This window comes from Cucumis melo, chromosome 2 (genome assembly GCF_025177605.1).
Source record: "Cucumis melo cultivar AY chromosome 2, USDA_Cmelo_AY_1.0, whole genome shotgun sequence".
Classification (NCBI taxonomy): domain Eukaryota; kingdom Viridiplantae; phylum Streptophyta; class Magnoliopsida; order Cucurbitales; family Cucurbitaceae; genus Cucumis; species Cucumis melo.
Genome location: NC_066858.1, coordinates 18325343 through 18340129, shown reverse-complemented (window position 1 = coordinate 18340129; position 14787 = coordinate 18325343). Strand labels below are relative to the sequence as shown.

The 14787-nt window shown below is 33.2% G+C and overlaps 1 protein-coding gene across 1 annotated transcript; it reads left to right on the top strand.

Annotated features, from left to right (window-relative positions):
* Window positions 1-11671: 11671 nt before the first annotated feature.
* LOC103500999 (uncharacterized) lies at window positions 11672-13474 on the top strand. The gene is made up of 2 exons (XM_008464477.3): window positions 11672-11811; window positions 12914-13474. Exon 2 carries the CDS (start codon window positions 12944-12946, stop codon window positions 13286-13288), a length of 345 nt encoding a protein of 114 aa, XP_008462699.1. The 5' UTR covers window positions 11672-11811; window positions 12914-12943; the 3' UTR covers window positions 13289-13474.
* Window positions 13475-14787: the final 1313 nt, after the last annotated feature.

Below are 14787 nucleotides of genomic sequence, written 5' to 3'. Positions count from 1 at the left end.
GACGAGAGGCAGGAAGGATGCGTGAAGGCCATATGGACGCGTCTGGTTTTCTTTATGCTTCCACTGATGTATTTTGTTAGAATATTTGGTTTGTGATTTTGAGTTGATGACCTGAGTATTTTATTTGAAACTTTCGTGACTGTGATTTAAAATAGGGCCCGAAACTGTTTTTTGTAATATTTCTAACGTTTTAATGAATCGTAACCGGTCCGTTATGAATTTTGTGTTTTGTGGTCGAGTCTTAGCACTGAGTAGTGACCTCAGCTTAGTTCGGAAAGTTGGGTCGTTACAATAATTTAACTAAAAATCTCATGCATAACTAAAGGAAGACAAAGAAAGCTTCTTTCATAATGTTTTATAGCATAGAGCTTGAAGAGAGCCGAACCTGCAACTTTCCATGCAAAGCCACAATTGCACACATTGTGGCTCATAGCATGGTCATACGTAACTTGAAAAATTGCAAGAGCCTCCTGGTATACATCCTCATTCGACCTCGGGCTCCCCTTGAGTTCTTCCGCATCATACAATATCTATATCCCCAAAAATAAAGAACAATCATGATACAGAAACGGTTGTTTTTTATTCAGTTACTGATCTAGAAAGCCAAGATACGATAGTATTTCAATATCTCCAAGCCCTTTCTTTTTCAACCTTATTTACTTATAATGTCGTAGATTCTATTTTGGTCCCAATACTTTAAAGTTTATTCAATTTTAATCCAAATTTAGTCTTCAATGATGGTTTATTGTTCATTTCTTTAAAAAGGCGTCGTTACCTGGGGCATTTTTACTATAAACTTTGAAAATATATTCGCATATTGTCTTTCCTTATTTAAAAAAATTGTTATTATTTAATCAATTTCGGTAAAAAAATAACTCTTATGAACTAAATTTAAGATTTATGAAAATTACGGTGCTTAAAATTAGACAATTGAAAATATAGGAACATAAACTAAACAAACTTTTGAGATGGTGTTTTAACCAATAAGCTACCACAATTAATGAGTTTGTAGAAACTGTTGATCACTGGGTTATGAAGTTACCTCCTTGTACTTCTTAATTGTGGCTTCAGCAGCTATGTTTTTAGCATCGAGATCAAGCTGCATGGCGTCCACCATGTCTTTTATGTACAACTCATAGCAAAACTTCCACTTCATGAAGATATATTCGGGCACTTTCTCTTCAAAGCAAGGAAGTTTTTGAACCTCTAAATTATCAATGTAGTACAAATGCATTAGAAGCCCTTAAAAGATAATATTTTCCCTTGTTATTAAGTGAACTTTAACATGGTAATTATATGATATTAAAGCACTAACCAATTTTTGGCACTTCTTCTTGATACATGTTAACGGTGTCAAACATTTATCCAAGAATTGAAGTTGAAACATATGAATTATGAATTTTTCCCCTTTTCATGAAATGAGGTCAAGTTCATGCCTTTAGGTGTTTTGGAACTTTAATCTATCATCAACTGGGAAGAAAAATAATGTTAGTCGACAGAAGGAATTATTCAGTAACTAATACACATAAAAACCCTTAATTGGTTCAAACACATCAACAGCCATGGATCAAATAGCAATGTGCCTTATGTTATATATATATATATATATATATATATATATATATATATATATTATATTAACCAATACAAAACAAAGCCTCGAATGTAGGGATGTTGCAAGAACACGGGAGAGAGGTACATTTTAGGTGGAAAAAACTTTCTTTACCAATGAACCAATCATTTTGTCTCATTTTCTAGAGATGACAAAAAAAATTACAGTTGTCCTCAGTCATGCTCGGTGGAGCGGAGTTGGGGCCTATGCGTGAACGTCTATGGTGAAGCGGAATGGGTCGCAGCCATGTACGATACCTGTGTGTGAAGCGTCTACGAAGAAAATTGGTGAAGCGTCTGCGTCTGCATAAAGGCATGACAAAGCTTGCCCTCAGTCGTGCACAATGCTTATGCGGAGTTTGGGTCTTGTGGAGGAGGAGCGTCTGCGGTGTACGAACGACTGCCGTCTAGAGCTTGGGTCATTGTCTACATTATTCATTGCCTATTTATAGGACAATGGATCCTTAACACCATCATCTAGTATGACAACCTGAATTTCAGTTAAACCCAAGTAATGATTAGGTTGTGATGCAATCCTCCTACTGCATCGAGGCATTCTCGACGATTGAGAAGGAAGAGACTGACCTGATGTGGTGGTTTCATCAACGCTTGATAAGGGACCAGCTTCATCAATAACCCTTGTTGATTCATCAGTAGCTTCATTTAATACTAATTTGCTTCGTGGTTTATAATCTCTCATATGGTCTTCTTCCAAGAAAGTAACCTTTTTCGATACAAACACTCTATTTTCTTATGGATTGAAGAATAGACCACCTCTCGTCTCTTTAGAGTAACCAACAAATTGGCATAATCTTGAATGAGGTTCCAACTTCTTGGGATTTGTCACTAACACGTGTGCTGGACAACCCCAGATTCTGAAGTGACTTAAACTAGGCTTATGTTCTCTCCATAACTCAAAATTTCAGTGTTTTAGAAACACTCTTCGAGGAAACATTGTTAAAGATATGAACTGCAGTCTCTACTGCATACCCCCAAAACGAGCTAGGCAATTGAGCATAGCTCATCATTGAACGAACCATGTCTAGCAAGGTTCTATTTCTCCTTTCAGATACACCATTTTGTTGAGGTGTACCAGGTGCTGAGAGTTGGGATTAGATTCCATGTTCTATCATATAGTCCTTGAATTTCAAATCCATGTACTCTCTACCTCGATTAAATTGAAGTATTTTAATCTTTCTACTGAATAGATTTTCAACTTCAACCTTATATTCCTTGAACTTTCCAAGAGCTTCAGACTTATGCACCATTGAGTATAAATAACCATACCTTGAATAATCATCTATAAAAGAGATGAAGTATTCAAAATCTCCTCTAGTTTTTACATTCATCGTCGGACCATAGAGGTTTAAATATATAAGTTCTAAGGGTTCTTTGGCTCTATAACCTTTTCCAGTAAAAGGTCTTCTTGTCATTTTTTTTCCTTCAAGACAAGATTCACATTAAGGTAATGAATCATCTTTTAACTCGTTTAGAAGTCCATTCTTTACCAATCTCCTAATCCAATCGAGATTAATGTGACCTAATCTTAAATGCCAAAGATAGGTATTATTATTTGGAGAAATTTTTTACCTTTTATTTTGAGTGTAAGCAATTCTAAACATCTCATGATTTAAAATTGCTTTTGCTTCATTAGGTCTTAATACATACAAGTTATTTTCGAGCTTAGCCGAACAAATTTGTACACCTTTGTTAGAAATTAATGCTTCACTCATAGAAAAATTAATTGAGTACATATGTTCAATAAGACAAGAAACGGAAACTAAGTTCCTTTTAATTTTAGGAACTATGTACAAGTTTTCCAAAAACATGAATCTATTTCTGAAAAATAACTTAGCATCTCCCACTGTGCAAGCTGAAATGACATCTCTCGTTCCAAGCTTGAGTGTCATCTCACCCTCCTCAAGCTACTTGAAGGAACTAGTTTCCTGTAAAGAATAACAAACATGGTTAGTGGCTCCTAAATCAAGTATTCAGGCATTATGGTCATTTTCCACTAAACATGTTTCTAAGACAAGTAAATCATATTTACCTTCCTTTTCTTTCTTCTTAGCAAGGTACTTGGGGCAGTTTTTTTTCCAATGTCTATCCACATTGCAATGGAAACATTTCCCGTTGATGTCTACCTTAGGCTTCCCTTTGCCCTCAGCAGTAGCAGTAAAACCTTTTTGTAACGCCCCAACTTTAAGGTAATTTAGTTGTAATTATCTTAAGTTAAATTTTGATTTTTCGGGTGTTATTTAATTGTTGAAATATTTTATTGGTAAAAATTGGAACTTATTAAATATTATTTAATTGTTTGTATTTGAGAAAATTTGATTAATTATATATTTGATTGTATAATTAATTGATTTTGAAGTTAAAATAATTATATTATGTGGACAAACTAATTAGGTAAGGATATTTATTTTTGAAAGATAAAGGTGATTGGATTAGAGAGAGGGAAAATTGAGTTTAAAGAGAAGATTTTGTGGGTTTTAAATGAAGAGAGAGTGTGTGAAGATTTTTTGGGAGAGGAGGAAAAGAAAAAGGATAAGTTAAAAATAAAATAATAATAATAATAATATTATTATTATTATTATTTTGTTTAAATGTGGCATGGGGAGTTGTGTCATCTCCTTCATTGAGAAAAAACGAGGAAAATCCTAACCCTAAAAACCCTTGTATCGTCGTCGCCTCCGCCCTGCGTCGCCTCTTTTCTTTCGTAAGCTAGCAGATCGCCGACCCACATTCGAACCATCCCCTTCATTCGTCAGTGTCTTCGTCTCCGTCTGATCTCCATCATCCTCGCCATTCGCATTTCGCTAGCCATCCGTAGCCGTTAGCGTTTCTGTCACAAGTCACGGTTCGTCGCCTGGCATCGTCAACAAGCATCCTCCGTCTGTTCGAAGAGTCGTCTTCACGCGCAGCCCGAGTCATGAATGCCTCAACCCGCACCGTTGACTTCCACTCCAAGTTGTCTTCGCACCCCTTAGCCAAGTCCTCGGCGCCTAAGTCGCGTCTTTACCAAGTCGACCCGCGTCGTGCGCCTGCTGGACCCGACCTGCGTTGAGCCTTCCTGTGCACATTTACTTCCAGTCGCGAGCCGCCCCTGCCTGAGCCGTTTCCTCCTCTAGCCGTGAGCTACCTAGCCATATCCTACCTTTTTCACCTTTTCTTTGGTAAGTTTAGAGTGAGTTTTTGGGTTGGTTCCCAACAAAGATCGATTCTGGACCCGAAATAATTTAATTATGGATTTAATTGAATAATTTTTTTTATGATAGATCAATTGGGAGTTGTACTGTAGAATTTTCCTAAACCAAGATATTTGGATTCATCTTCAACTTTTGGTAAGTTGAAATAATTGGAATTTGATCCCTAGGCGACTGTTAACTAATTTATTAATTTTAGTTATTGGGTTCGCTTGTGTTTAGGACTTGACTGTTAGGTGCTTGACTGCGACTGTTAGGATAATTTTGGATTAAGCTAATCTCCAGGTAAGAGACTCTACTACTAGACCTTCGAACTGAATTTAAGAGACCGCATGTGTTTATGGTTATGCATTAACGATAGCTAAAATGCATAAACTGATGCTATTGATAATGATTGTCATTATATGGGTGATTGATGATGGTGGCTGATATTATGTTTATAACTGGTAATATATTGATGATAACGACTGTGTTATGTCTTTGATGACAATGTTTGATTAAAAAAAATATGATCGATACTTATCCACATGGGTATCCCTCGGGATCACCAGTCTAGTATGACATAGACATAAACATGATTATGAGTAATTCGATAGGGTCACTCAAAGCTCGATTGTCTTAGTGTTTCCTTCGAGTACATTAAAGACCAGTTGTTTTAGGTGTTCCTTTGGGTTCACCGAAGACTAGATATGTTCCTACAGGATCACAGATTGCACGTGTTCAAGAACGTGCTAGTTTAGGGTACCACTTTACAGGACTCTAATATGAAGTTAACAGGCACTTAGCGGGACTAGTAGCGGGTCCCTTACTGAGTATGTTTTTATACTCACTCTTTCTTGTTTAATTTTACAGGCAGAGGTAGAGGTAAGGGTAGAGGGAAGTTGGTGAATGATAAGAAGTGACTGTGGCGAGCCATAGGAATCATTTTGCTTCCCGTCTTATGTCATTTGATCAAATGCATTTTTTACTTTTATTTTATTTTATTTTATTTTATTTTTCTTTAAAACTAGATAGGGTCTGAGTTAGAATTTTATTTAATTTCATCTTTACATACAATTGTTGATGATTTTTTTATGAGTAATTTGAGGTTTTGTTTTATTTTCTATTTTTTTATTTTATTTACCTTTTAATTAGTAATGACTTCAGCTTAGAATAAGAAGTTGGCAATGTCCCGAGTTAGGATTTTATTTAATTTCATCTTTACATACATTTGTTGCACAATGTCCCTTTCAGTTAATTGATTATATGGCAACCTAGCACAAAGTTCATTATACCTCTCCCAATATTCAAATAATGTTTCATTATGTGATTGCTTAGCACCATAGTTTTCTTTTAAAATTGATTGAGCTCTAGAAATTGGAAAAAAGTTTTCTAAGAACTTTTTCTTAAGTTGTTCCTAAGAAGTTATGGTTTGGGGCTCTAAGTTTATAAGCCATCTTTTAGGCACTATTGGCAAGGGAAAAGGGAAATGTCCTAAGGTTTAATTGTTCCTTGGTTACCCTATGAGGTCTGAAGAGATCACATGCCCAAGAAAAGTCTCTAAGATGATTATGTGGGTCCTCCCCATTGGATCCTCTAAAGATGGATAAATTTGAGATCAAGTTCGACCTAAGATGGAGGTTGGTTGTGGTAGGTGGGATCACTATACCTATTGCCCTTTGATGAACATCGGGCTCATAAAGTTCCCTAAGGGTTTTCTCGGTTGTCTCCTCTCCCATTGGATTGTTCAAATGGTTCTCTATGATTGGCTCTAAAGGTCACTTTAAAGATGGTTCAAGAATATGGATGTGAGATTCTAATTGTGATGAACTAACTTGCTTTCTTTTTTCTTTCCTCAATCTGCTTTCATGTAAGGTTGCATTAGACAACCTAGTCATACACTAAAGAAAACAAAGAAAAAGAAAATAGCATACGATTTTTTTTTATTAAAGAAAAGCTACAGATCTTATATAATTTCTAAAAATTCCTAACAAAAAAAATTATGCAAGCAAAAATTCAAGAAAGAAACTATATCGTGCCATTCTCCGACAACGACGCCATTTTTTTGACAAATTGAATTTTGGGTTTTACCTTAAATACCCATAGTTTGTCTACTCACCAATGTCCTTCATCTCAGTCGGGAAACACTGAGATTAGCCCTGAGATTTCACTTCTAACGTTTTACGTGTGAAGTATACTGTCGAGTATGGAAAGAAAAGAAAAACGCAATTAATTTGGGTGATTTAGGTTTTCATGGGCTTTTTTGGTATCCCAGTGTTTTGGGCTTCTAAATAATGGGTTAAAAATTTGGTATATGATGTAAATATTTTGCCTAATTATTATATTTTTTAAAATCCCCTTTCAAAAAAGAATTAGTATTTTGTAGGGATGTAAACGGGTTGGATTGGATTGGGTTGGGAGACATTCTCAATCTAACACATACTTTCGGGTTGGTTGGGTTGCCAACCCGAATAACCTAAATTAAGTTTTCAACCCAACCCGTAAAATATGGGTTGGATTGTCGGATTGTATTATTATTATTATTATTCCATTTCTAAATTTTAATGTTTGTAAATGAAAGTCATCAAGTATTAAATCAAATGTGTTTCGCATCAAGTTAAGCAAAAAATACATAAATAAATAAAAACTCTCGAAACTCAAAAGATTATTTAACTTTTATTAAATAAATAAATAAATATATAATATAATATATATAGAGAAACCTTCATAAATATAACAAACTACTAAAATATTTACAGCTCGTGTAACAAAGCTCATAAAGTTAGCCATATTTTATATATTCCAGGTTTGCCCTTCCATCCTTCTTCTCTTCTTTGCGATTTTTCTATCGTTTTTCTTGTTTTTCTCCTTTTTTTCGTTACGTGCATCGTCTTTCTTGATCGTGTACCAAATATATTACGCACGTTACGAAATATATTACGTGCATTGTTGACGGGACATTTTTGGTATTTTCCATAACGGGCCTGTGGGCTTTTTTTGTTTTTAGAATTGTTCTATTCAATGTAAATATTTTGCCGCTTTGTTATATTTTTGAAAGGACCCCATATATATATATATAGACCCAAATTTTTCAAACCCTTCGACCCGAGACCCAACCCAACTTGAAATAAATCAAAATTTTCAACACAATCCAACCCACGTTTTAAACTAATCCAACCTAACTCATATTATATGGGTTGGGTAGTCAGAGTTGTCGGGGTTACTCAGGTTATTCTTATACCCTATTATTTTGTAGATATTTTAACTACTATAGCCTAAAATTCTTATTACAAGTTTGACCTTATGTTGCCAAATTTTTCATAAATGTCCTAATGATTTTCAATTTTACACAAATGTAGAGCCCAAAAGATCAAACTACTTATTAATAATATATTAAAAAATAACAAAAAATGAAATAAGGAAAATGGACCAAGATTTGCATTTATTAGATATTTTATGTAAATATAGTATGTGATTAATTCTATTATGGTAATATTATAATCATAATTACCCCATAATTATTTTTCTTTTGGTGATTTTGTTCAAAAATTCTTTGCTCCCTCCTATCTCTCTCTCCATCCATTCTATCGTATTCCGTTCATCTCATTCAAATTTTTCCGGTGAGTACAACAACAACAACAACAACAACAACAACAACAACAACAACAACAACAACAACAACAACAACAACAACACTACTACTACTATTATTATTGTTATTGCATTATAATTAATTTTAAAACGTAGAATAATTTATTAAATTGTATATGGCAGAGATGCGATGAAGTTGGTGGTGCAATATTTGACTGGCTTTTTGTTCTTCATCGAGGTTGAAGACGATGTCATCATTTGTGATCTTAGGACTCAAACCACTGCTCACCAACGCAACCTCTCTTCTCACCGTTTGATCATCATTCCCAACCACGATCTTGAATGTCACATCTTCTAGGCCGATGATGGAATCTCACTTGTTGATTTTGGCTTACGTGATGTCTCCCACATTTATATCTTTTTATGTCCCTTCGATTATGATGATGATAATGACATTGAAGCTCACCGATTCTTCTTTACTTCTTCTTCCAGCGCTGGATGAAAATTAATGATGTTTTACGTGGTGATGAAAATAATATTTATGATTTATTAAACTGTCAAAATTTAATAAATAAAATATTTTTATATTAGAAGAGATTTTATTTGATAATAATTACAAATCTACAATAAAACATAACATATTATTGAATATAATAAAAATTGTATATTAATTATTAGTATAAGTAAGGAAATAATAAATTTAATATAAGGTAAATAAGAAAATATTCTGAATTTAATTTCGAAAGGGGTCTTTTCAAAAATATAAAAAAGCGGCAAAATATTTACACTCTATAGAACAATTCCAAAAATGGAAAAAGCCATAGGCCCACTGTGTAAAATACCAAAAATGATCTGTCAACTACGCCGTCAATAACGCGCGCGTAATATATTTGCGATCGTTTAGATATGGTTCAATATATACTCGATCGTTTAGATGTGGTTCAATATATACGCGATCGTTTAGATATGGTTCAATATATACGCGATCGTTTAGATATGGCTACAACGCGATTGTTTAGATATGACTATAATTTATACACGATCGTTTAGATCTGGCTATAATTTATACGCGATCGTTTAGATATGGCTACACCGCGATCTTATATGGCTATAATTTATACGCGATCGTTTAGATATTACTACAATGCGATCATTTAGATATGGCTACAATTTATCTTTTCAATTCCATCGTTTAATTTGTTACACGATCGTTTAGATTTGGGGACCCAAATCTAAATGATTTTTTAAAAAATTTTGGTACACGATTTTTTTAATTCTTTTGGTACACGATCATTTAGATTTCTTTACACGATTGTTTAGATTTATTTATACGACCGTTTACTTTTTTACATGATCGTTTACATTTAGCTACTTCAATCCAAATGATTTTTTTTCAAGATTTTTATACACGATCTTTTATTTTTTTACACGATCGTTTACTTTTTTAAACAATTGTTTACATTTGGCTACTCTAATCTAAATGATTTTTTTTTCAAGATTCTTTATACACAATCTTTTATTTTTTTTACACAATCGTTTATATTTGGCTACTTCAATCTAAATGATTTTTTTTCAAGATTCTTTATACACAATCTTTTAGATTTTGATATTTTGTTGTACACAGTTTTATACACAGTCGTTTAGATTTGGTTACTCAAATATAAACGCGTAAAAAAAAGATAATGGAAAGAAATCGCAACAAAAAAAAAAGAAGAGGAAAAGTAGAAAGACGATGGAAAGAAATCGAAGTGAAAAAAATGAAGAGGAAAAGAAGAAAAACGATGGAAAGATTAAATGGCATAAATAAAGAATTGAAAAATAAGAAAGATGATGGAAGAAAATCGCAGAAAATAAAAAGAAAAAAGAAGAAAGACGAAATTGTAGAGAAGACGGGGAAGACGAAATAACAAGTGGAAGACGAATCGCGAGAAAGAAAAGAAAGATGGAAGGGCAAACCTTGAATATTTAAAAAATGGCTAACCTTATGAGCTTTGTTACATGGGCCATAAATAGTTTACAGTTTTGTTATATTTACTTCCCTAAATGTAACAAAACTGTAAACTATTTATGGCTCGTGTAACAAAGCCTGTAAGGTTAGCCATTTTTTAAATATTTCAGGTTTGCCCTTCCATATTTCTTTTCTTCCTCGCGACTCGTCTTCCTCATGTTATTTCGTCTTTCCCGTCTTCTCTGCGATTTCGTCTTTCTTCTTTTTTCTTTTTCTTTTGTGCAATTTCTTTCCATCATTTTTCTTATTTTTTTAATTCTTTATTTATGCCATTTAATCTTTCCATCGTTTTTCTTCTTTTCCTCTTCGTTTTTTCCACTTCGATTTCTTTCCATCGTCTTTCTACTTTTACTCTTCTTTTTTTCGCTGCAATTTATTTCCATCGTCTTTCTTCTTTTCTTTTTTTTTTTTTACGCGTTTACATTTAGGTAACCAAATTTAAACGACTGTGTATAAGACTGTATACAACAAAATAGAAAAATCTAAAAGATCGTGTATAAAGAATCTTGAAAAAAAAATCATTTAGATTGGAGTAGCCAAATGTAAACGATTATGTAAAAAAAAATTGTGTATAAAGAATCTTGAAAAAAAATCATTTAGATTGGAGTAACAAAATGTAAACGATCATTAAAAAAGTAAACGATCATGTAAAGAAATGTAAACGATCATGTACCAAAAGAATTAAAAAAAATTGTGTACCAAATTTTAAAAAAAATCATTTAGATTTGGGTTCCCAAATCTAAACGATCGCGTAACAAAATAAAACGATAGAATTGAAAAAGATAAATTGTAGTCATATTTAAACGATCACGTATAAATTGTAGCCATATATAAACGATTGCATATAAATTGTAGCTATATATAAACGATCGCATATAAATTATAATCATATCTAAACGATCGCCTTGTAACCATATATAAACGATTGCGTATAAATTATAGTCATATCTAAACGATCGCGTATAAATTGTAGTTATATCTAAACGATCGCAAATATATTACGCACGCGTTATTGACGACATGGTTGATAGGGTATTTTTTTGTATTTTATACGGTGGGTCTCTTAGCTTTTTTCGATTTTGTAATTGTTTTAAAGAGTCTAAATATTTTTTTCGTTTTTTTATATTTTTTAAAAGATCTCTTATATTTATAGGTAAGTTTTCCATTTCGAAAATTATTTATAATTAATAATTAGTTATAATTGTCCTAAAAATATAGAAAATATATTTTATTTTAAGATATTAGCGATGTTTTATATCACAACTGCGTACTTTCTCTGAATCTTTCCATTTTGTATAAAACCTAAACCATGGTTTCTTCTTATAACTTTTTCCTGCCTCTCTCTCCAATTGTCTGTTGTGTAGGCGATAGGCGTGTTCTTCCGGCAACCTCACGTAGCCGTTTCCCATCAAGGTCTTCCCGGATCTCTTCTTTTCTCCTTCTCTTTCTTCTTATTTCTTCACTCAATTAACTTCAGAATAGGGTAAATTTAGTATTAATTAGGTCAGTGAAAGGATTTAAAGTTCTTTCGGATTTCCAATGGAATGGAGGGTTAGACCACTGTCATTTCTAGATGCATCTAAGATATCTTACATCTTGCTGATGAATTTTGTTTCTAATTTGTTTTCCTTTTCTTTTGAAACCGTTTATTGGGTTCAGTATGTTGCTAGAATTGTTGATAGTATAGGAATGTAATGAGCATTGTTTGTTACCATGATTGGGAGTTTCACTTTTCTCTTTCAGCTTGGGGGAATTATTTGAGGGGCTTGCTCAAAGTGGCTACCCCGATTCTATAATGTTGAATGTATGTGGGAAAATTCGATACTGCTGTTTTCAGTTTGGATTTATGTTTATGAGTTTTTTGAACCTTTTGGAAAACACTTTGCAGTGGCCATAGTGGGTAGAGTTTCCTGAATTTGGCTTGGGTCTTTGCAAATTGAAACCATGAGGAACCGGGCACAATATAAGCACAAATTAGTCGAAACTGAATCAGTTAAATCAAACCCACTAGTGTTGTTGAAAATTGGGTCCGTCTAATCCATGCTCATTGGTTTTGTTGTCCATTTTCACTACTAATATTCATTTAGCGAAAAATTTTTGCAAAATAGAACTAATGTATGTATACCTTGGTCTTATGAATGATGCTATTTTAAATCTTTCAAGAACAATTGCCCTTTTTATTTGTTGCTACTAATAGTATAGCATAACCATTACCCATTTCCATTACTTGGAAAGCTAGGACTATCAAACAATGATTTGTTTAGATGCCCATGTGTCACTTATCTTTTTTGTATTTATGTGTTAGGATTCACTTCGCTTGATCGGAGGTGGTTTTTGTTCTTTCATTTTCTTTTTCTCTACGAAAGTTTGTTTTTAAGGGAAAAATGATGAATGAAAATAGGGAAAACAATAGTATTTGAACAAATATATTAATGAAGAACTAACCGAGTGGTAGCTTAGCTTAAGCTTGAGAGGATTGAAGATTCTGATATTCACCCTTACTTGTGTTGTTTAGAGTATAATTGAGTTGGAGTAGTCAAGGGAGATGGTGATTCCTCCTCCTATCAAGCCACCAAGATTAATCCAGTATCTAAAGCCATATGTCTTGAAGATGCACTTCACAAACAAGTTTGTGAGTGCCCAGGTGATCCACTCTGAAACAGCCACTGTTGCTTCGGCCGCAAGCTCACAAGAGAAGGCATTGCGGTCAAGTATGGAGTCGACAAGGGATGTGGCTGCTGCTGCAAAGATTGGAAAATTGTTGGGAGAGAGGCTTTTGCTTAAGGGAATCCCGGCTGTTTGTGTGCACTTGAAAAGAGAACAGAAATATCATGGTAAGGTCAAAGCTGTTATTGATTCTGTGAGGGAAGCAGGTATTAAGCTGCTTTGATCCTTTTTTTTTTTTTTCTTTTTCCAATTTGCTTCATTTTGGCCCTCCTTGTTATCTGGTTTAAGTGTTGGGCTTCATCAATCAATGCTCAATATTATCTGAATTTGTATTGCCAATGGGATGAGATGCATTGTTGGACTTTTTGTCAAATTATAAATCTGAAACTTAGAGTTCTTTCCCGCTGAAGCCAAGTCTCCAATCTTTTTCATAGATCAAAATTTTGCACTTGTTGCTACCATATCACCAAAAGATTTTTTCCAATGTTAACCCACATAAATAACTTGTACTCAAATGTAAAATAAATTTCAGACGTTGAGGGTAAGAAGGGTAAGAGGAGTTGCTTCGTGTGGAAGCTAAGCGAGCAAGCGGTGTTCCCTTTATATTTCCTTGTAGTAAGGGAGAGATTATACTCCTAAACACCTTGAATGTCAAGGGCTGCAAGAGAGTTTATGTAAAGGATAGGATAGACGTTCAAGATTTAGGATTTACCTCTGTATTAAAGAAAAGAGAAATGTAAATGTAAAGCATTGGTCTAAGAAATAGAAGGCTGTGTTTATTTATTTTTGCTACATTATTCTATACTTATGGTTAAAGAAAAGCTAAGTGAGTTTTCTAATTCAATTGCTTAAGTTGTGTAATTTTGTTGCATTGAGTTGAGAAGGTCTCTAAAGTTTAAAGTTGGAGCTTTGTCTAAAGTTAGAGTTCAAAGGTTATTTCGCTTACTAGGCGTTCGACGTTTGTCACACGGGGTGATAGGCATTAAGTATCTAGGTGGCATGCCTCCATTTGGTCGCATGAAGTGACTTTTGGGGCAGGGCATAATGGACGATGTCGCAAACTAGCAATTGTGGTGAGGCTCTAGTATCACAATCACTATCCTGTAAATAAAAACATTAAAAAACGGGGTTTCAACTAAAATAGCCTAAATTGTTATATGATATTACACAATGGTTATTTTTTTTTAATATATTACATAAAAGTCTTAAATGAACTAATATTTTTCACAAAAGAATGGATGAATTTACCTTATTATCCAAATTTCATTAATCTTGAACAATATTTTTCTTAATTATCAACAATCATATTTATTATATCAATTGAAACTTTCTTAATTATTAATATATATATATATATATATATATATATATATATTTATAATTTCTTAATGTAATATTTATTAACTTTAGAATGGTTTAAATGTGGTATAAATTATTATCTTATATGGTAATAATATTGTTTATTATCCTAAAAAATAAATATTTTCAATTTCACCAACTAAAAGTTAATTTCTCATGATCATCAATTTCGACATCGGCATTCTTTTTCGATTGCTATTACAAAAAACATTTGTTCTTTCTTCTTCCCTTTCGATTTGCTTCTTGTGATGCAATTAGTCTTTTTTTATATTATTTATTTTTTCGTTTCGTATCATATATTTTTTTTTCCTTCACAAATTTGTTCTTTTTTCTTCCCTTCCGATTTGCTTCTTGTGATACAAT